Consider the following 20,951-nt stretch of genomic DNA (forward strand, 5'->3'; position numbering starts at 1 on the left):
CAAACCAAATCAAACTGGCGACACCAATGTATAGTTAACTAGGTTCCCACCATATGAGTATTATATAAGTGAAGAGTTAGCACTACTAAGAGAACTAGACTAATCATTAGTGGAGACTTAACCCAGTAAGGATTTCTGAGCCTTTCAATGTCCTTCGAGTGATCTCTTCTGCATAAACTCCGAGTAGAATGAAGAGCTACTCAACCTCGCAATTTTTAGAAAACCTCATTTGATCTCGTGAGTTTAAATTCTTCAACCACTGAGGGTGTCATCGGGAATGCGAATAAACCTCATTCTTGTAGTCTGAGAAACTAGATAAACAGTACCATAGTAGAGGATAACGGATCATACCACCACACCACTTATTCAAATTCTGAGAGGAAGACAATCAATAAAGGAAAGGAAGAAGCAGTGAAGATCTTCGATGAAAAGATGGTAAAAAAAAAAAAAAAAAAAGACGAACAAAAGGAGAAAGAAAGAAAAAAAAATGGGGGGGGGGGGGGGGGGGGGGGTTAAAACCACACGAAGATGAAAAAAGAAGAAATTTTCAAAGGAGTAAAAGTTCCGATGATATCGAAGAGTCTATATGCTCAGAAAACAATAAATTCCACTTCGACATCATATCTATTATCTCTAGGACGGTACTGTTAGATAGTTAATTAGGTGAGAAGATGAGTGAGCTTCCCCATCCTTAGTAAAGTGGTTGAATTCCTTCCATGAGATTGTTCATTCTGAAATTTTAGTCCTTCTTAAATTCATGTGTTGAGTCCATTTCCATACTCATACTCACACATGCGAGTGAACCATTCTGAGTGACTCTTATTTCTGAGTGTATGTCCGTGAGGCTGAAGTTGAGGTGAAATGTATTAGGAAAGGGATTGAAGTTTTGTTTTCTCAGAACTGAAATGGTGCTCATATTGGCTAGCAACAGATACTTTGAGTCTAGATTACTAGCGAGAAAATTTTAGTACTTGAATAGTGTCTCAAACTTTGATCTTTTTCTATTAGCTTTCTAAAGTCTGACGCTGGGTGAGCTAGTTCTATTTTGACTCCTCTTACAATCTAAATAGTTTGAACCCTATTTTATTCTTGAAATATGAATTTTGTGGGTACATTCACTGCAAACCCTCACGAGACACAACTCGTCCACTAGGGGAAACCTAGGGGTTTAACGGCTTGTTGCACGTGCTAAGTGCAATGGTGATTCCCTACGAAAGTGGTGAATTAGGTTTAGTTTTATTTTTCTGTTTTGCTCGAGGACTAGCAAAATCTAAGTTTGGGGATGTTTGATGAGACATGAAAATGTCCCATCTTAGTCTCTTAAATTGGATGAGTTAGTCTATTTAGGGAAAGTTACTCTCATGAATTACCTCTTTTTCTACCCAGGTACCTTTTTCAGAGTTATGTGTGCAAAACGGATAAAAGTCGGGAAGAATGCAGACTAGGGGTTTTTGGTCATTTTGTGATTCTGATTTCATGATCAGTATTAGTGTTCGGATGAAAAGTAGAATCCAAGACGAACCCGTAGGCGAAAACAGAAGTCAAATCGGAGTCCGGATGAATAAAATAGAGCGAGTCAAAGTTCGGGTCAAATCTGGTGAACCAGGAGTCAAAGAGGACATGTGGCGCGCATCCAGGAAGAAATCGTACGAACCAGAGAATGCGCGGGCTACTTTCGGTTTCTCAAGAGGTACACCGAGCTATCTGCGCGACCCGGAGTAATCTAACGGAAGTGATTAAATCATGTTACGTGGACGCGGATTAAGCATGAGACGTACTCAGTTTCGTTGGGCCGCAACGCACAGGATCATAAACCTAACTAATAAACCGTCATTGTCTTCTTCCTTCTTCCTTAACTGTTACTAAAAAACAGAGAGTTTCTATAAAAACAGAGAGTTACTAAAAAACAGAGAGTTTCTATAAACCGGCAATAACACCATCCCACCAATAACAACAACATCATAATTCCAACTACTATAAATATGGAACCACTAATGGTGCTCCCACCACCAGTAATGATTCCCACCCCACCGCCAAAAACAATACCACCACCATAAATATGGATCTTCACCGGTGATGGCGTCAATGTCGAAAGTGAAGTTGTTGGTTACTGATACCAAATAACTAGTTACAATTATGGTTGTTTCTAATAGAAGTCATTGGAACAACCATACTTCTAACCATAATTCTAACTAGTACTTTGGCATCAGTTGCCCACTGCTTCATGCGCCCTTAATGGGTATTTGGTTCTAGGACTAGGGATCGAAGATTTCAATACCAATTTCAATACTCATATTGGTTAACCAAATAGGTAATCTGTATTCTTAATGACTCTTATTTGGTTAATCAAATAGGTAAATCTTTCATCTTTATTCTTTTATTACATTCAATTCCAATTTCAATACTAACTATGAAAGATTACTTCTTTATTCTTTTATTACATCCAATTCTTGATTTATTCTTTATTCTAATCATGTATTTCGATCAATTGCAGGAGAAAAAACTACCCATTTGATGAATTAGGGTTTCAATTGTGAGATTCTGGGTTGATTGAAAAGATGAAGATGGTGAATTAGAAGATGAAGAAACAGAGGAAACCTCCATTAACGAAATATAACTCTGTTTTTTTTTCAGTTACTCTGTTTTTTTCTCAGTCATGAAGTAGACTAGTAGTTGGGTTTATTTTCTTGTTACTCTGTTTTTTTTAGTTTCAATCATGAAGATTGTGATCTATTCCCAGAATAATGGAAAAATTGATATTCAAGTACTAAATAAACTACCCATTTGATGAATTAGGGTTTCAATCATAATATTAAACATGTTTGTTAATCCAAGCTGTTTTGATTCTTTCTTCCAATAATTTTGTTTCAAGAATTTGTCGATCTACTAAAGGCAAACTAATTTAGATGTACTAAAAGCGTCACAAATGCTACAAACTGTTGCCAATAATACTTATCCCAATTCACAACACACCTATGTCAACTTGTTGCAATTTTATCTATGAAGTCCCGATTTTCGTATTTGCTACGGTTTTGATAGAATGTCCCGGTTTTAGTCGCAATTAAGGGTTTTGGTAAAGAACCCTTAATATGGGAAAGTTCTTTACCAAATCACTATACCACACAATGTAGAGGGACATGCTATCTACAATTTTGGAAGGAAAATCCAAGTCTCCCGCAGAGTTAAAATGTTCCTGTGGCATTTACTACAAAATGCCACGCCTATAAAGAAGAAAACATTAAAGTTTAATCCTTATGTATGATGAAAGTCAACATTTGGTGGTTGTAATGTTAACGTAAACTCCAAAACCCAGAGGTCCCAGGGTCGTACGTGTGAAGTGGCGAAAGACACATGGATCCTACCACTGAAAGAGGTGCGGTTCGAGGATGAGGAGTGGAGATGAAGAGGAGAGTATTATACCATTGCGGTTGGATGTCGTTCGGTTTATATGGAAGGTACAAAATAAAAATGTATTTGAGGTCACACCTCCAAACAACTGACTTATTATTCAGGAAGGGATGAACATGCTTTGTTATATCGAGAGTTATAATGGTACTGCAACCAATGAAGAGATTGTTGAGAAGATAACATTTCCTTTGACTATTGACTATTACTAGCTCTACAACAACCATGAGTACTACAAAAGCTGAAGCTAAAGCGGGGATTCCAGCCGTCTGACTAGCTAAAAAATCAAACCGATACCCGTGTGTTATTGAAGAGGATGCATGGGCGGTGGTGAATGCCCACATGCTAAAGCATGACAATGTAGAAGTTTGAAATAACTCCCAGACAATTGTTTTCTCATATTACATTCGTTAAGCTATAAAATGACACATTTGTTAGTTAAAAAACTCTTTTGATGTAAATTTAAATGTGTTGAAGGAGATGATCCAACCTCTTAGTTTCATTGTAAGTCAGTTAGCGATAGGTAAAGGCATAAAGCTAACATCTCTTTTTCTGATATTGAATAAAAACTCTGATATTGATTTAAACTTCTCTCTATCAATATAAACGGGAAATAAATTGATTGCAATAAATTTTTTGCAAGTGGAACTCGAGAAAAATTTGATTTGGGATTTAGCATTTACCGTTTTATTTATTGTCCTTAAAGATGATGGGTGTCAATGAGGTGTAAACATTTGTGCTTGCTTTTACAAACAGTATGTCTTATAAACATTTGGTGGTCGATAATGTTGACATAAACTAGTCATCATTTCTCTCTCTTCCATCTCATCACCTCTTTCTGCCACCCCATCTTCTCGCCACCTTAACTGAAACACTTTAGGAGCGTTTGTTTGATAAAATCGCTCATGAAGATTGCGCCATATGTCGGCAACACTTTCATCATAGAGGATGGATTGAGGAATATCCAAATCAACCAAACTGAGAAGCCAACTTTTTACTAGATCGTTACAACGATCCCATATGTGAAGTTCATTGATATTAGTGGGTCGAGGAATCGAACCGTCAACAAAGGCAAACTTGTCTTTTCCTCGAAAAGCCATTTTCATGGCACGAGACCAAGACGGATAGTTATCACCCGATAAAAGGGGTTTGATCAAGATAGTCGTAGGAGTCGGAGTGGTGGACATCAAAAAGTGGAGAAGATTGAGAACCGTGAGAAGCATTGGTGCCAGAAGCCATTAAAAAAAACCAATTTTATTTTAATACCATGTAAAAACTCAAGTGATAGTAACAGATGAGAGACCGAGAGGTCTGTTAGGTGAGAAAGAAAGAGATGGTTGAGTAAATGAGATAATAGTTTCTCTGTATATATATATTTTGAATCTATGGTTACACGAGTATATATAGTATTCTACGAGATAAGCGATAAAGAATATACATGAAATATACATAGAATTAAAGGTAAGTTAATTAGTTGGTTGACTTGTTTTTCTTTGTCTATCGGGTATATGACGGGGTGCAACCGGCTATTGGATCCAATCATGTGGGTCGGATATGTGTGATCCGTAATAGAAATACCCTTTAATTGTAATAGCATCAGTGACCCCCAATAACAATACCATCCCACACCACACCACCGCCAATAACAACACCATCCCACACCACCGCCAATAACAACACCATCCCACACTATAAATATGGAACCTGCAGTCTTCACCGGTGCTGCTTCCTTCACCGGTGCTGGTCCGCTAATGGTGCTCCCGCCACCAGTAATGGTCCCCATCCCACCGCCAATAACAATACCACCACCATAAATATGGAACCTGCTGTCTTCACCGGTGATGACGTCAAAGAAAGTGAAGTTGTGGGTTACTGATGATAAAGAACTAGTTACAATTATGGTTGTTCCGGAACAAGATTTCAATAGTTTAATCGAACAAGATTTATTACACTTTAATCTTGTCTTTTGATCAATTGCAGAATAAAGATAAGAAGATTACTGGGTGGGTATTAAGCAATATTGATTGGGTTGATTGATCTCGAATCTCGTCTTTTTTCAGTAATGATGATTGTGATTACTCGTTGTATCCACGGAATTTTTACTTCTTATGTTGTCAGGGATAAACCCTTCATCTCTCGTAAAGAAATAATCCTCGAATTTATTATACTATTACTTGATTTGTAAACCTGACTAATTTGATTGTTTTCGTATTAGGTTTCAGAATCTAGGAGAGATGATGACTCTTGGAAGAAATGATGCGGCGATCTCGCCCAGTTTCATTGAGGGGCTAACACTGGAAGGGCCAAGCGGTCATACAGGTAAGTACAGTTGTTGAATAGTAAATCGTTTTTTTTTCTTTTTATAAATCGTACTATATTGTAGGTTCAAGTCCTAAGCTTTTTTTTTTTCCCTAGTACAAACATAAGTTTATTTTTATGTGCAATTGAGTTAGATAGTCCAACATAAAAGCAACTATGTTCACCTCCTTATCATCGTAAAATTCATATGATCAATTTTGTTACTCTTACATATGTAATGTATCATGTCTCACAAGCTATTAGGGTTTTTTGGGTTATAAAGAACCTAGAGAGCTAACCCGAAGAATTAATGTAACATGAACACCATAACATAAAGGCAAACTATTTTAGATGTACTAAAACTATCGCCAGTGATTAAAACTGTTGCCAATAAGAATACTTATCACTACACATTTATGTCAACTTTTTGCAATTTTGCATGGAACATTGAAATTTGGTAAAGGTCTTGACTGTTTTGAAATGTTCATCTCCACTGGTTGTGTGTGGCTATTGGTGCATGAACATTGCTACTCATGACGGGAGAGGGAAGCCTCTACCGCGGTTAGGTTCCATGACAACTCTAGTTTTTGGTATAAGCATTCCAGAAGTGTCCAATTCCCTTATATCGTACTACCCGTTGCCCCCTCGGAAAGGAGGTTTTGATAACTGGAAATAGGGGTGTATTTGAGTCGAGCCGATGCGAGTAGTAAGATGTTCAAGCTCGACTAGAAGTTCTACATGTTTGTTCGAGCTCAATCGAGTAGTTGTCTACTTTCTCGAGCTCGACTCATATATGTTTGAAAGAGCTCAAGTTCGCATTGTTTAAGCTTGTTCATCAATATACTTCAAATTAAAAAAATAATTTCTTAAATTATCAAAATACTTCAATGATCATTTATCACATACAACAATAATGATTAATGATTCATATTCTAATAATCTTTTAATAGTTGATATTCCATGTACAAGTCTTTCAAATACGTAATTATGTACTATTATAGTAGTGTGTTAAACGAGTTGTTCACGAGTAACTCGGGATACACTAAAGAATGATCAAGATCAACTCGCTTACATGAATGAGCATGATTTTGGACTCGTGTTAAGCTCGTACTCGTTAATCTCCGAGTCGAGCACGAGCAATAGTCGAGCCAAGTTCGAGCAGCTCATTAAATGCTCGACTCGAGTACACCCCTAACCGAAAAGATTTCTATGACGAACCCAATCCCCCCCCGATGAATAGACCTTTCTCTATTGTACAAGTAAGCACCGAAGCCATATATGGTGAAAGATAATCTTAAATTATTATACTGGATGTCGCAGAGGTTAATAAATGAACTGTCTTTGCAAAAATGTTCTTTCATACCCTTAAGGTAAGGGGGGACGATTGTGCCAAGAATAAAATGAGAATTTTTGGGCTAAAACTAGATTGTGGGCGACAACTCGTTTAACAAATAAGAGTTTTCAAGGTAGGAAATGCTTCCAATTAGATGCCTTTGGCTATCTCTTCTGCTTCCTACATTCAAGAGAAGCTTTTTATCTTTAATGGCATTGCTATCGCCAATCTCGGAATCTTCAAGCAACCCTATTTTGGTCAAAAGATCTTATTTTGAGTTCTCCTTCCTTATTTTGAGTTCTCCTTCCTACCATTACATCAGATTCACCAAAAACAAGTTTTCCAGCCGATGGCTTTGACTTTGAAGAAGAAGAAGAAAGAGCATATGGATGTTAAAGAAGAAAGAGAACATGTTTAGTTAAGTTGGGGGGAGAAGATCAACATACAATAAGAAAATGGAAAAAGTGTTTTATAGGAAAGAGAAAAGAAGACGGCTCTGTGAAATAATCTCAATTAATAGAAGTGACAATTCCCAGTCAACTCATAGTGAGGAGCCAATTGCAACGAATGACACGCGAAAGGGTAAATTTGAAAGAAAAATATAAAGGTGACAACATCCGGGCAGAAGCAACGATAAAGGGGTCATCTCGACATTTCGCGTAACTTGAGCGACCACGCGAGAAGCTGGTCATCATTTAGTGGACAAATAAAAAAAATAACCCTCATCTTAATCAAAGAAAAATGTTGTTCTCCTGGTAGAACAAGGTCAAGATAGACTATCAAATTTCGCGCAAAATATTGTGGTTCAGACTATCAAATTTCGCGCAAAATATTGTGGTTCGGCCAAACCAGCTTTCCATTTTGGATTTCAACGTAGTTTTCATTATCCCCGTTGTAGATAACAAAGTGTAAGGTGCGTAGTTAAATTCATCAAACGAACGATCAGGTTGCAAGTGTTCGAGTATCCCGCATGGACGGCATGACATACGTTTGAGAGGCAACCAACCTAGGACTTGACTTGGATTATGACTTCACTTCGTAACCATAATATATTTCATTTGACGAGCGAAAAATAAATAAATAACGATTTAAACTTCTATCTATCAATATAAACAGGAAATAAATTGATAAATTCGAAAAAACTGATTCGGGATTTAGCATTTACCGTTTTATTTACTGTCCTTAAAGATGATGCGTGTCAACGAGGTGTGAATATTTGTGCTTGCTTTTACAAACAGTATGCCTTATATAGATGCGCTCATCATAAGACAACCCCCAAAAGCCCAATCTTAGATGTTCTCATGAAAGTTCTAACTAACCCTCCATCATCAGAATTTGTATGACTAATTTTGACTTTGTGAGAAGTCTTGATTTGCTTCTTTATCCTAATTTTCCAACTTCCAATAACTAACCCTAATTTTGACTTTGTGAGAAGACTTTGTATGACTAATTTTGACTTTGTGAGAAGTCTTGATTTGCTTCTTTATCCTAATTTTCCAACTTCCAATAACTAACCCTAATTTTGACTTTGTGAGAAGACTTTGTATGAACATATTGTTGAAAACAAGAACAATGGGTTTATTATAACAAACAGTTTTTGTGACATTCTTGATTTGAGAAAGTTGGTTACAAATTTTCCAACTTCCAATAACTAACCCTAAATTCTGTTTCATTCTTCTTGCTCACTCCCCTGTTAGTTCTTTATATAAGCTCAACTTTGAGCTTCAATTTCCCTTCTCAATTAGCATAATCAGAAATCAATCCAAGAGAGAGAGAGAGAGAGAGAGAGAAAAGAGTTCAAGAAGGAAAAGAAAAGATGGAAAACCAAAGAAATGATCCCAACGGCAATGGAATTGACAGACCCACCACCACCTCCACTTCCATCACCAATAATGTTACCACCACCACAACCTCTACTAGTAACGTTAGCACCACCATAACCCGTTTGGGTCCCATCACCACTTCCAATAACAACCCCACCACCACCAATAGAAACGGAGCCACCACTAGTTCCAACAATGACGGCATCACAGCCGCCGGCAACATGTCCACCACGGCCACAATGTCCGCCATCTTTAATATCGATGATGAGGCTGTAACTCAAACTGCCCATGTAAATGTCATCGGAACAGCCTTTATTGTAACTAGTTCTTTAGAATCAGTAACCGGTAACTCCACTTTCAATGCCGTTATTGTAATCGGAGGTCCAAGAATTCAATTGTTTAATCCTCGATTATCAGTCAATCCCCAAACCGATAATGATGCTCCCACCACAATTAACGGTTTCTCCACCACCACCACTAATGGTGCTCCCACCCCAGCCATAGATATGGAACCTGAAGTCTTCACCGGTGATGGTATCACTGTCGAAATACAAGTCGTTAGAAGACACATTTTTGTTGCTACTACTGTGCCATCACGAACCTGCAACTGCACTTACAAAGATAAGAAGATGACTTGGTGGGTATTAAGTAATATTGATTGGGTTGATTGATTTCAAATCAGTAAAGAAGAAGAAGAAACAGAGGAGACCTCCATTAATGAAATCTGTGTTTGGGTTTATTTTCTTGTTACTCTGTTTTTGTTTTCAAGTAATGATGATTGTAATTAATCCCCAAAATGATGAATTTGTGTTTGAATTCTGAAATTCAACTTGTTTGATTGTCCCAATTTGTTTTGATTCTTGCTTCTAGTAATTTTGTTTCAAGAACTTCTTGGTGTATGTTAAGTGTAAATAAATTGAATCACAATATAAAGGCAAACTAATTTAGATGTACTAAAAGCGTCGCCAATGGTTCAAATTGTTGCCAATAAAAATACTTATCACAACACATCTATGTCAACTGTTTGCAATTTTAGAAAGGAATATCGAAATTTGGTAAGGCGTGACGAAATTATTACTTACAGTTTTGTCGCTGATATCTTCATTTTAGTATTCGCTACGGTTTTATAGTCTCGGACTATCATGGGGTATTTGGTGAATATGTCATTAATCATCCGAAAAGAAATGCCCACAATGGTTCAAAAACATATTGTATTAAACTGGAAATCAGATGGAAACCAAGGCATTTATTTAGTAAACTAGCATGTTAGATATTTCCACATTTTACATTACTTCATCGTCCAAGAATCAGACATTTAATGTCTAATGTAGCATGGAGTGTAAATCGACGGACAATCTAACTCAAAATGGGTTTGTCATCACATATTGACCGATCAGAGACAAAAAACTATAAGAGAAAAAGATATAAAAAATAGCAATATGGAGGGAGAAACTCGAACTTATTATTACAACGGATTCACTAACAACCAATTTCTCGACCAATGACTTTGACATTAATTAAGAAAAGATGAAGAACATACGAATGATGAAGAAGAGAAAGAACATACAAATGATGAAGAGGAGAAGAAGAAAAAGGAAATAGTGTTTTATAGGAAAGAAGAAAGAAGATGGGATTGGGAATAAGATTCGGGAAATTTCAATATTCATTTTGATTATTTCTTTATTCTTTTAATACATTCAATTCAAAATTTCAATAGTCATTTTGATTAATTGAACAAGATTTATTAATCATGTATTTTAAAGGCAAACTGTTTTAAATGTACTAAAAGGGTCGTGAGTGCCACAAAATGTTTGATTGTTCCAGTTGTTCTGATCCTACACGAACTGTATACCCCTCCTTGACAAAATTCGAACTCGGGTCCAGGCTTGGAACAACCGATTTCTATCATACGCCGGGAGGGCACTATTTGTTTGCCAACTAAAGAGGGAGGATTGGGTACCCGAAACATCGAGGCATTGTTTGAGGCAGCAAATTTACGGCATGTATCGGATATAGTAAGTGGTAAATCAACTCTTTAGGTGAACAGGGTTCGGACTAATCTCATCAAGCACCACGATTTTTGGTCAATGAAAACTTGAGTCAATAGCTCGTGGTGTTGGAGGAGGATTCTAAGTAGTAGAGAACAGGCAAAACAACTAGTAACCACACAGATTGGGGATGGAAAGGATACAAAGTTCTGGACGAGCATATGGCACCCAAGGGGTCTTCTTCACGAGTCATTTGCAGAATGCTTTCGTTATAACTCCTATCTTCATGAAAACGCGATGGTGACGGACTTCCTAAAACCCGGAGGGCTGGCACTTTCCAAGACATATAGCCAATATGCTAGGTAACATAGCGGAGGAAGCACAAGCAGTAGAAGTGGATCCTAGTAGTGAAGATCAGTTAGTGTGGGTGCCTAGTAAATATGGAGAGTACAATTTGAAGGATACATACGAGGCAATCAGGCAATACGCCAACGTTGAACCCTCCTCGAGTGGACTGACCTAATTTGGTGCCCTGGTTGTATACCTCGCCGTAGCTTCAAATCTTGGTTGGCATTTTGGCTCAGGCTTAAAACGAAGGACAAACTAATGGCATGGGGCATATCTGTAGACTCCTTATGTGTATATTGTCGACGAGAACAGGAATTAGACCACCACTTTCTATTTGGGTGTACTTTTACAAGAAGAATTTGGGAAGAGTTAATCTTATCAACTCGGCTATAGGCACGAGACAGTTGAAAACTGGGAGGAGGAAATAGCGTGGTGCATTCGACATTTTAAAGGTGAGTCGATTGGAGCGAAGCTGGGCGCCCGGTGATGAATGCTTACATCTATATTTGGCGAGACGTAACAAACAGATCTTTGAGAATGTAAATAAATCGGCAACAACAATCATCACAACGCTTAAAGAGGAAGTTAAAATCAAACTTGTTTTTGTGACGAAACGAGTAGAAGATACAAGTGATAACAGATGTACGATTGAACGTTGGAATTTGTCGATCTCAATGGTCCACAAATCCTTCAAAGCGTGTCGGTCGAGCAGGCCAAGTCCAGGAAGATTCTTACTGAACACAGATGGTGCACTGGATGAGGAAGGTGCTGGTTATGGGGTTATTATGCGAAATTCAGAAGGAGATGTGCTAAAGGCAGCTACAGTAAGGGTAGAGAAACAAACCATTTTCGTTCATGAACTCCAAGGAGTTGAATTGGGCCTCAAAATGGCTTATGATTATGGAATTAGTCATATTGAGGTCGGGGTAGACTCCTCTAATATCTGGGATCTTTTTGTGCGTCCCAATCCTAAGGTGCCGTGGAAGGCGAGGCGAGTGTGGAGACGAGTGAAGAGATTAAGAGACCGGTTTGACACTTGTGTGGTTAAACACGTATACCGGGAGACGAATCAAGCAGCTGACTTCTTATCGAAGATAAAGTTAAGTAATTGGGAGACGCATCTGGACATCAGGAATTTGGCGGAAGGGTTGAACCGTATTCTTAGTTTCGATACGAGAGGAACGGTGGGAATTAGGAAAGGGTGGGGTGATATCATTTGTAATTAGTTTATCTTGCTTTCTATTTTTGTCGGCTTCTTTCTTGTAATGCCTTGGGTTTTCTCTGCTTATCAATTTTAAAAAACTGTTGCCGATAAGAATTTGTCGGTCTACAAAAAGGCAAACTAATTTAGATGTACTAAAATCGTAACACATTCTACAAACTGTTGCCAATAATACTTATCCCAATTCACAACACACCTATGTCAACTTGTTGCAATTTTATCTATGAAGTCCCGATTTTTGTATTTGCTACGGTTTTGTAGTAACTTGGCATCACATCATAGAATGTCCCGATTTTAGTCGAAAGTAAGGGTTTCGGTAAAGAACCCTTAACATGGGAAAGTTCTTTACCAAATCACTATACCAGTCAATGTAGAGGGACATGCTATCTACATCACATTCTTCAACATTACCTCACGGCTTCACTTGGCACCAATTTTGGAAGGAAAAACCAAGTCTCCCGTAGAGTTAAAATGTTCACGTGAAGAAAACATTAAAGTTTAATCCTTATGTATGAAAGTCAACATTTGGTGGTGGATAATGTTGACATAAACTCCAAAACCTTGAGGTCCCAGGGTCGTACGTGTGAAATGGCGAAAGAGACCTGGATCCCACCACTGATAGAGGTGAGGTTCGAGGATGAGGAGTGGAGATGAAGAGGAGAGTATTATACTATTGCGGTTGGATGTCGTTCGGTTTATATGGAAGGTACAAAATAAAAATGTATTTGAGGGCACACCTCCAAATAATTGACTTATTATTCAGGAAGGGATGAACATGCTTTGTTATTTCGAGAGTTATAATGGTACTGCAACTCAAGGAGGTGTGAAGTATAATTTTGGCGCCGCATATAAAGATGAAAAAGTTCTTATGGGTGTGATATGTCGTAATAGTGGTGGCGAATATATATTGACTATTACTAGCTCTACAACAACCATGAGTACTACAAAAGCCGAAGCTAAAGCGGGGATTCCAGCCGTCTGACTAGCTAGAAAATCAAACCGAAGCTAAAGCGGGGAGTTTTTTTAAATCAATTGTTTTGTCATATTACATTCGTTAAGCTATTAAAATGACACATTTGTTAGTTAAAAAACTCTTTTGATGTAAATTTAAATGTGTTGACGGAGATGATCCAACCTCTTAGTTTCATTGTAAGTCAGTTAGCGATAGATAAAGGCATAAAGCTAACGTCTCTTTTTCTGATATTGAATAAAAACTCTGATATTGATTTAAACTTCTATCTATCAATATAAACGGGAAAAAAATTGATCGCAATAAATTTTTTGCAAGTCGAACTCGAAAATAATTTGATTTGAGTTTTAGCATTTATCGTTTTATTTACTGTCCTTAAAGATGAGAAAAAATGAGTGAAAAACCCAAAAATCTGAACCCTAATAGGAAAAAAACCCACTCAAAAATAATAATGTTCAACATATGTAATTATGTTGTTAACAATACAACATATTTTTTTCATAATTCCATTTTTACCCTTATATGTTGACAACATATATCATTGTGTTGTTATAAAATGTTGACAATATCTATAATATTGTCCCGACTTATTATAAAATGTTGGCGTCATATATAATTATGTTCTTAACAACATATATAATGTATTAGTCAAAATATTATTTGTTTGTTAACGGATTTGTTAAATACAAAGGATATTATGCATAACATTTTAATTTTTGTAAAGGACAAATAAAAGAATGCTTTAGTCTTTATATTTATGTCGAAAGCAAAACAAAAAATGCGGAAACCATTTATTTTTTCACAAGACAAATCGGAAAATGTTGTAGCCAAAATGTTTTTGTTAGTTTGTCTATGTAAAATGCAAAAGAAAAAAATGCGAAATATTTTGGCAAAAAAATGTCTAAGCAAAAACAAATATGCAAAAATATAGAAACTGTTGAGACAAACTAAGATTTGTTCAGAAATTTACAAAATTGTCGAGAGCAAACCAAAAATTGTTCAGAAATGTTCAAAATTGTTTTTGACGTTAGTTTGGGCGGAAAATTTCATTTTGGAGGGTAAAATTGTATTTTTACCTACTGGGTTTTTTCCTCATTATTATTTAGTATTGGGCCTGATTTTCTTTAACTTCCCCATTTTGGGCCTAATAATTACCGGCCCAGAAGATGATGGGTGTTAATGAGGTGTAAACATTTGTGCTTGCTTTTACAAACAACAATATGCCCCATAAAACTTCCCTACTTTTTTTTGGAATAAGAAGATTACTTCATTCATAAAGTTCAATGCTAGTTAGCAATACAAGTTGGGAAGTTAAAAAGGATCCTAAAATTCAGTAGCATGATTCAAGAATGCACTGTGTGCCAAGTCACGAGCCATTGTGATTGTGACTTTCTTTGTTGGTGTCGCAATCTTCCTTATCTTCCTGAGGTATAAAAAGATGTAAATTTTTTAAGCAGTGTTGGATCGAAAAAATCATGAATTAAATCAACGTCCCACGATTTATTGCCCAGTGAAATTAAATATCTGACGACTATAAATTGACTCAGCCAACCTTCTGGCTTGTCCAAGAGAAATGTTTGTAAATCTGGAATCACTTGCTAAGTACAAGAACTACTCGGGATATGATTAACACTCCAAAAACTAGAATTTCGTAGATATTTTTGGCTTGAAAAAGTTGTGGCCATGTAGATTTGGGTCTGGTGAGGAAATTCTATGTCAGCTTTGTGGTTAATGATAAATTTACCAACTCTAGATTTCGAATCCCTTGTCCTCTCTCTAATCTAGGCCGGCAAATGGTTCCTCAATTTATGAAATGTAGTTTATGTTCATCATGGCCATGTCCCCACACAAGTTTCTTTCCAATTTTTCGAGTTTAGATATAACTCATTTCGATAGAATTGAGGTACTCATAGAATAGATAGGAGGTGACGACAAAATAGTCTGAATTGTGATACCTCTTCCTGCTTGAGACATTAACCTTTGTTTCCAACCTGCAAGTTTAGTAGAAAATTTTGACTCAAGAAAATCAACCAATGAGATTTGGTGATGAGATTTTAACAAAAAAATCCCCAAATATTTGTCATCACTTTCCATACGTTGTACCTCTAATGAGTTGATGATTGCTTCCTGTTGAAAATATGATATCTCTTTTCCAAAGTTTATTGGAGATTTTTGATAGTTAATCTTTTTGTCCAGAAACTAAGGAATACATTGATAAGATGTTCAACAAAAAGTTTTCTATATCCTTTCCAGTGCAAATATTAAATATGAAAATATCGTTCGTGAATAGTAAGTGCGTCACTAGAGGTGCTCTATGATTTAGACAAATGCCTTCATATAATCCAATGTCAGCCATTAGGTGAAATATATTTGATAAATACCTTCATATAATTCCAACCGCCATGGAATTTACAGACCCACCACCACCTCTTCCTCCTCCACCTCCTCCACCAATACCAACCCCACCATAACCACCACCATAAATGTGGGTAATGAGTTTGTAACTCACACTCTCACTACAATAGTGATGTAGACGCAGCGGAATTAAAATAAAAACAATAAAATAAACGAAGAACTGTAAAGAAAACGATAAATAAACTAAAACTTGATTAACTTCAATGGTTTTTCTCTTCAATATGAATAATAAAATAGACTAGACCTCCTTTTATAGGATATAAGACTTTCCTAGATAGACTCAAACTAGGATTCCTAAATAATAAAATACTTAAAACATAGAAACTTTAATATAAAGAAATACCAATTTAAAGTAACTTCCTAATCCTATACTAACTAGGACTACTATTATGGCCGAATAGGATGTGGGCACGCGTGGACGTGGGCCCACATGTTATGCGCCTGCATCAGCACCCTGTTCCCCAGAAGGTTCGTCCCGAACCGATTTCGATGAAGAAAACAAGTTGATGCACCCGTAGACGATGAACTTTGTCATGGCGATCCGTAATTCCCACTTCGAACGAAGTTTGCACTGGAATGGAAGGATACTAATGTGCAAGTAATCGTCAACCTCGTACCCAAACTCATATGCCAATGATTCTCGCAAAATTAACCTTAGTGAATAAATAATGTCCATCTCGCCATCTTCCCACGGTAGGCTCAACCACTTAATCTTCAAGAAAGTGTGAAGTACTATGAGCAAGTGTGAAGTAAGAGTAATTGTAACAAATTTCCAAAATACTTCATCAATAGCCAAAGTATAAGCATAACCATCGCTAACTAAGATATCGATATGGAACCATGTAGTGTAGATATGCCACGCAAAATTGACTTTTCCAAGTTCATCTTCATGTAGTTTATGTACTCTAACGTGATCAATACCTGGAGCCCACTGTTTGTTTTCTTCAATTGATATGTGAAACCTAGATGGAAGTTGTTCAATTGGTATGTGATCTTTGACCATTGAGTATAGGTTCATTGTAAGAATTGGGAAATTGATCCTCTTTTTCTTAATTGTTTGAAGAAAATTTTGTAGGAAGAGATTTGATAGAGAAAGCGGCGATGTGGGACATAATTGATTCGGAAAAATTTTATGATTCGAAACAACTAATTCTTCTCCCGGAATTATATACGGATCAAATAAATTGTCGGAGATTGTGTTATCCAATTGGATCTCTTCTTCCTTATCCGTCTCATCAAAATTTTCTTCCTCCATTATTGAAAAACTATGATTTTTTTTATCAAGAACCTCTCCTTCAATATTATCAATCTTAGTGATTGAAGTAACTTCGGAGAACTGTCTTCCAGATTCAATCTTTGTTTCCGTATATGAAAAATATTCATCGAGAGGAAGAAAATCATACCTGAAAATACTTTTCAATGTATCCCAATCATCAATGATCGAGTTTCCTTGATCAATAAGTCTCCATTGCAGTGCATTGAATTGTTCATAGATTCTTTCGGACATATGTTGTTCCACGACAAAAACCTTATCTTCGACATGTATATATTGATTTATGAACCAATCCTCCATCTGTTGAATCCAAAAATCTATATGGTATTGACCGTCGAAGAGAGGAATTTTAGAAATTTGATGAATTTTTCTTTCATCTTCTCGGTCAATATAAAATTGAGTTGTATCTCGAATAGGATCCCAAGATAAACGTGGAAAAAATTTCCAACATTCAAGAGGAGATGTATCCATAGATATTTTTTTTTTCCAGAATTTTGATGGCTCTGAATACCACTTGATGTAGACGCAGCGGAATTAAAATAAGAACAATAAAATAAACGAAGAACTGTAAAGAAAACGATAAATAAACTAAAACTTGATTAACTTCAATGGTTTTTCTCTTCAATATGAATAATAAAATAGACTAGACCTCCTTTTATAGGATATAAGACTTTCCTAGATAGACTCAAACTAGGATTCCTAAATAATAAAATACTTAAAACATAGAAACTTTAATATAAAGAAATACCAATTTAAAGTAACTTCCTAATCCTATACTAACTAGGACTACTATTATGGCCGAATAGGATGTGGGCACGCGTGGACGTGGGCCCACATGTTATGCGCCTGCATCAAATAGGCACCAGTATTCTCATAATTGTAACTAGTAATTGTTATGACAGTCAATGATTTCTAAGGCCATGTCTGCTTCAAAATCCTTCCTTGATAACACCTTTTCTTTAAATGATCTTGGTCGGCTTCAGTACTTTTTAGGTATTGAAGCCTCTCGCTCAGAAAAGGGCATCTTTCTCTGTCAGAGAAAGTATATCGTCGATATTCTCCACGACTCCGGCCTCACGGCTTCTAAAGTCTCTCCATTCCTCATGGAACAAAAGTCCCGCTTAACCGTTTCAGACGGTACGCCATTTCCCGATCCTTCGGTTTTTCACCGATTGATTGGATGTCTCCTGTACTTAATGGTAACACGTCTAGATATTTGTTACGCAGTTAATAATCTCAGTCAATTCATGCAAAATTCGACTGACATCCATCTTACTGCCGCTCACCGAGTTTTGCGTTATCTCAAGGGTTCTATTCGTAAAGGACTTGGTGATCTCCATGAAGGACTATACTTTCTCCGCACGGATATTAGGATTTGTTCCTTTTCAATTTCTAGTAATAGTCTATATCATAAAGATGTTTCCGATATTTGGTATTGGCGCCTCGGACATCCTTCTTCTTCTATTTTTAAGTCTTTAATTTCAAGAACTCAATGTATGAAATCAGTTTCATTCAATAAAAATCCGTGCGAAATTTGTCCCTTGTCCAAATTTACACGTTTATCTTTTCCGTTAAGCAATTCTGCTTCTTCTCGTCCCTTTGAATTAATTCATGCGGATTTATGGGGACCTTTCTCCGTCCCCTCAAACTCTGGTTGTCGTTATTTCTTAACTTTAGTGGACGATTTTACTCGTTGCACTTGGATTTTTTTAATGTCACATAAATCCGACACTACTCAATTTCTCAAGAATTTTTCTAATTATATATCAACTCAATTTGATTCTTCCATCTCCAATTTACAATCCGGACAAGGAACGATTCCTATTCCGAAAATTCAATCAATCTGATCTGATAATGGTATGGAATTTATGAATCATGAACTTCAATCATGGTTCCGTAAGAAGGGTATTATTCATCAAACTAGTTGCCCTCATACTCCTCAACAGAATGGCATCGTCGAAAGAAAACATCGACACATTCTGGAAGTAGCATGCTCCTTACGACTTCAAGCCCATCTCCCAATTTTCTTTTGGGGTGAATGTGTTCTAACGGCAGTATATCTCATCAACAAATTGCCAACACCAACATTACAAGGCATTTCTCCTCATGAAAAACTCTTGGGTTCTCCTCCCAAATTTGACCATCTTCGGGTCTTTGGATGTCTATGTTATACTAGACGTCCTTTGGTAAATACAAAGTTAGATTCCCGAGCATCTCCGGGTATTTTCGTCGGCTATCCCCACAATCAAAAAGGATATCGCGTTTTTGACTTGAATTCTCGTAAAATAATCACCTCTCGTGATGTTCTTTTTTACGAGGATAAATTTCCGATGTTGTCTAAACATCCGATCCCTCATCCTCCTCCTTACCGACCGATGGTCTCCATCCACGACGATGGTACTTTTAATTTTCCGAGGACATCACAATCGGCTCCTCGTCAAGTCTCTCATCAAGCGTCTGATGTGCCTATAGGCACTCCCTCACGGCTTTCCGGCTCTATCCCTTCCGCTTCGGGTCAGCCCGACAGCGACTCCTCTTCGGGCACCCCTGGGCACCTCACGGATCCATCCCAGAGCCCGGCCCCCTCCTCCATCGACCAGGCACCCACATCTCTAGGGGCGCCTCCTCCCGATGATCCGATTCATCCTCCACGGCCATCACGCAACCGCCGACCACCCACTCATCTCAATGATTACATCTGTCACTCTTACCCAGATTCTAATGTGGTATACCCTCTTACTCAATATCTAAATTTTGAACAATTCTCGGGTTCTCATCAAATCTTTCTCAATTCGATTATCACAACCGTTGAACCCACTTCTTATTCTCAAGCCGTCAAATCACCTCATTGGCGTGAGGCAATGTCTAAAGAAATTGCCGCTTTAGAATCAAATAACACATGGACCATTACGGACCTCCCTTCTGGAAAAAGGGCAATTGGATGTAAATGGGTCTACAAAATCAAATTCAAAGCGGATGGTTCCATTGAACGCTACAAAGACCGTCTCTTAGCGAAAGGATATACACAAATCTAGGGTCTCGATTTTCATGACACCTTTGCCCCCGCCGCAAAATTAGTTACTGTACGCGTTCTTCTATCAATCGCGTCTATTAAAGGTTGGTCTCTCCACCAACTATATTTAAATAATGTCTTTCTCCAAGGCGACCTCGATGAAGAGGTCTTCATGAAATTACCTTCCGGTTTCTCCAAACAGGGGGAGTCCAAAGTCTGTCGCCTTCAGAAATCTCTCTATGGCCTTAAACAGGCATCTCGTCAATGCTTCTCAAAATTTTCATCCGTCCTTATCAAAAAGGGTTTTACACAATCCCTCTCTGATTATTCATTATTTTCTCTCTGCACATCTTCCGTACATCTGTACGTTCTAGTTTACGTAGATGACATTGTCATCACAGGCAATGATGAATCCGCCATTTTCGAACTTAAATCCTTTCTCCACACCACTTTCTCTCTCAAGGATTTGGGTCGTCTTCAATATTTTTTAGGGATCGAGGTTTCCCGATCCTCCAAAGGAATCTTCCTTTGCCAACGCAAATATGCCCTTGACATCATTAAAGACTCTGGCCTTTCGGCATGTCGTCCTCCTCCTTTCCCAATGGAACAGAAGCTTCGTCTCAGTCCTTCCGATGGTGATCTTCTTCCGGATCCCACCGTTTACAGACGGCTGATTGGTCGTCTTCTCTATCTCACCGTAACACGTCCTGATATTTGTTACGCGGTCAATAATCTTAGTCAATTTTTACAAAAACCCAGCACTGCTTACCTTGATGCTGCTCATCGGGTCCTTCGTTATCTCAAAGGATCCATTGGCCATTGCCTTCTTCTCTCTTCTTCCAGTTCTCTTCACATCACTGGAT

General features: G+C 37.4%; 1 protein-coding gene across 1 annotated transcript; it reads left to right on the forward strand.

Moving 5' to 3' along the window:
- Positions 1–11,869: 11,869 nt before the first annotated feature.
- LOC147560452 (uncharacterized) lies at positions 11,870–12,421 on the forward strand. The gene has a single exon (XM_086659290.1). The coding sequence runs from the start codon at positions 11,870–11,872 to the stop codon at positions 12,419–12,421; it is 552 nt and encodes a 183-aa protein (XP_086515416.1).
- The last annotated feature ends 8,530 nt before the right edge of the window (positions 12,422–20,951 follow it).

The sequence above is a fragment of the Eschscholzia californica genome, unplaced genomic scaffold, assembly GCF_041429995.1.
Source record: "Eschscholzia californica isolate CP2 unplaced genomic scaffold, dmEscCali1.0.p SCAF_2, whole genome shotgun sequence".
Taxonomy (NCBI): domain Eukaryota; kingdom Viridiplantae; phylum Streptophyta; class Magnoliopsida; order Ranunculales; family Papaveraceae; genus Eschscholzia; species Eschscholzia californica.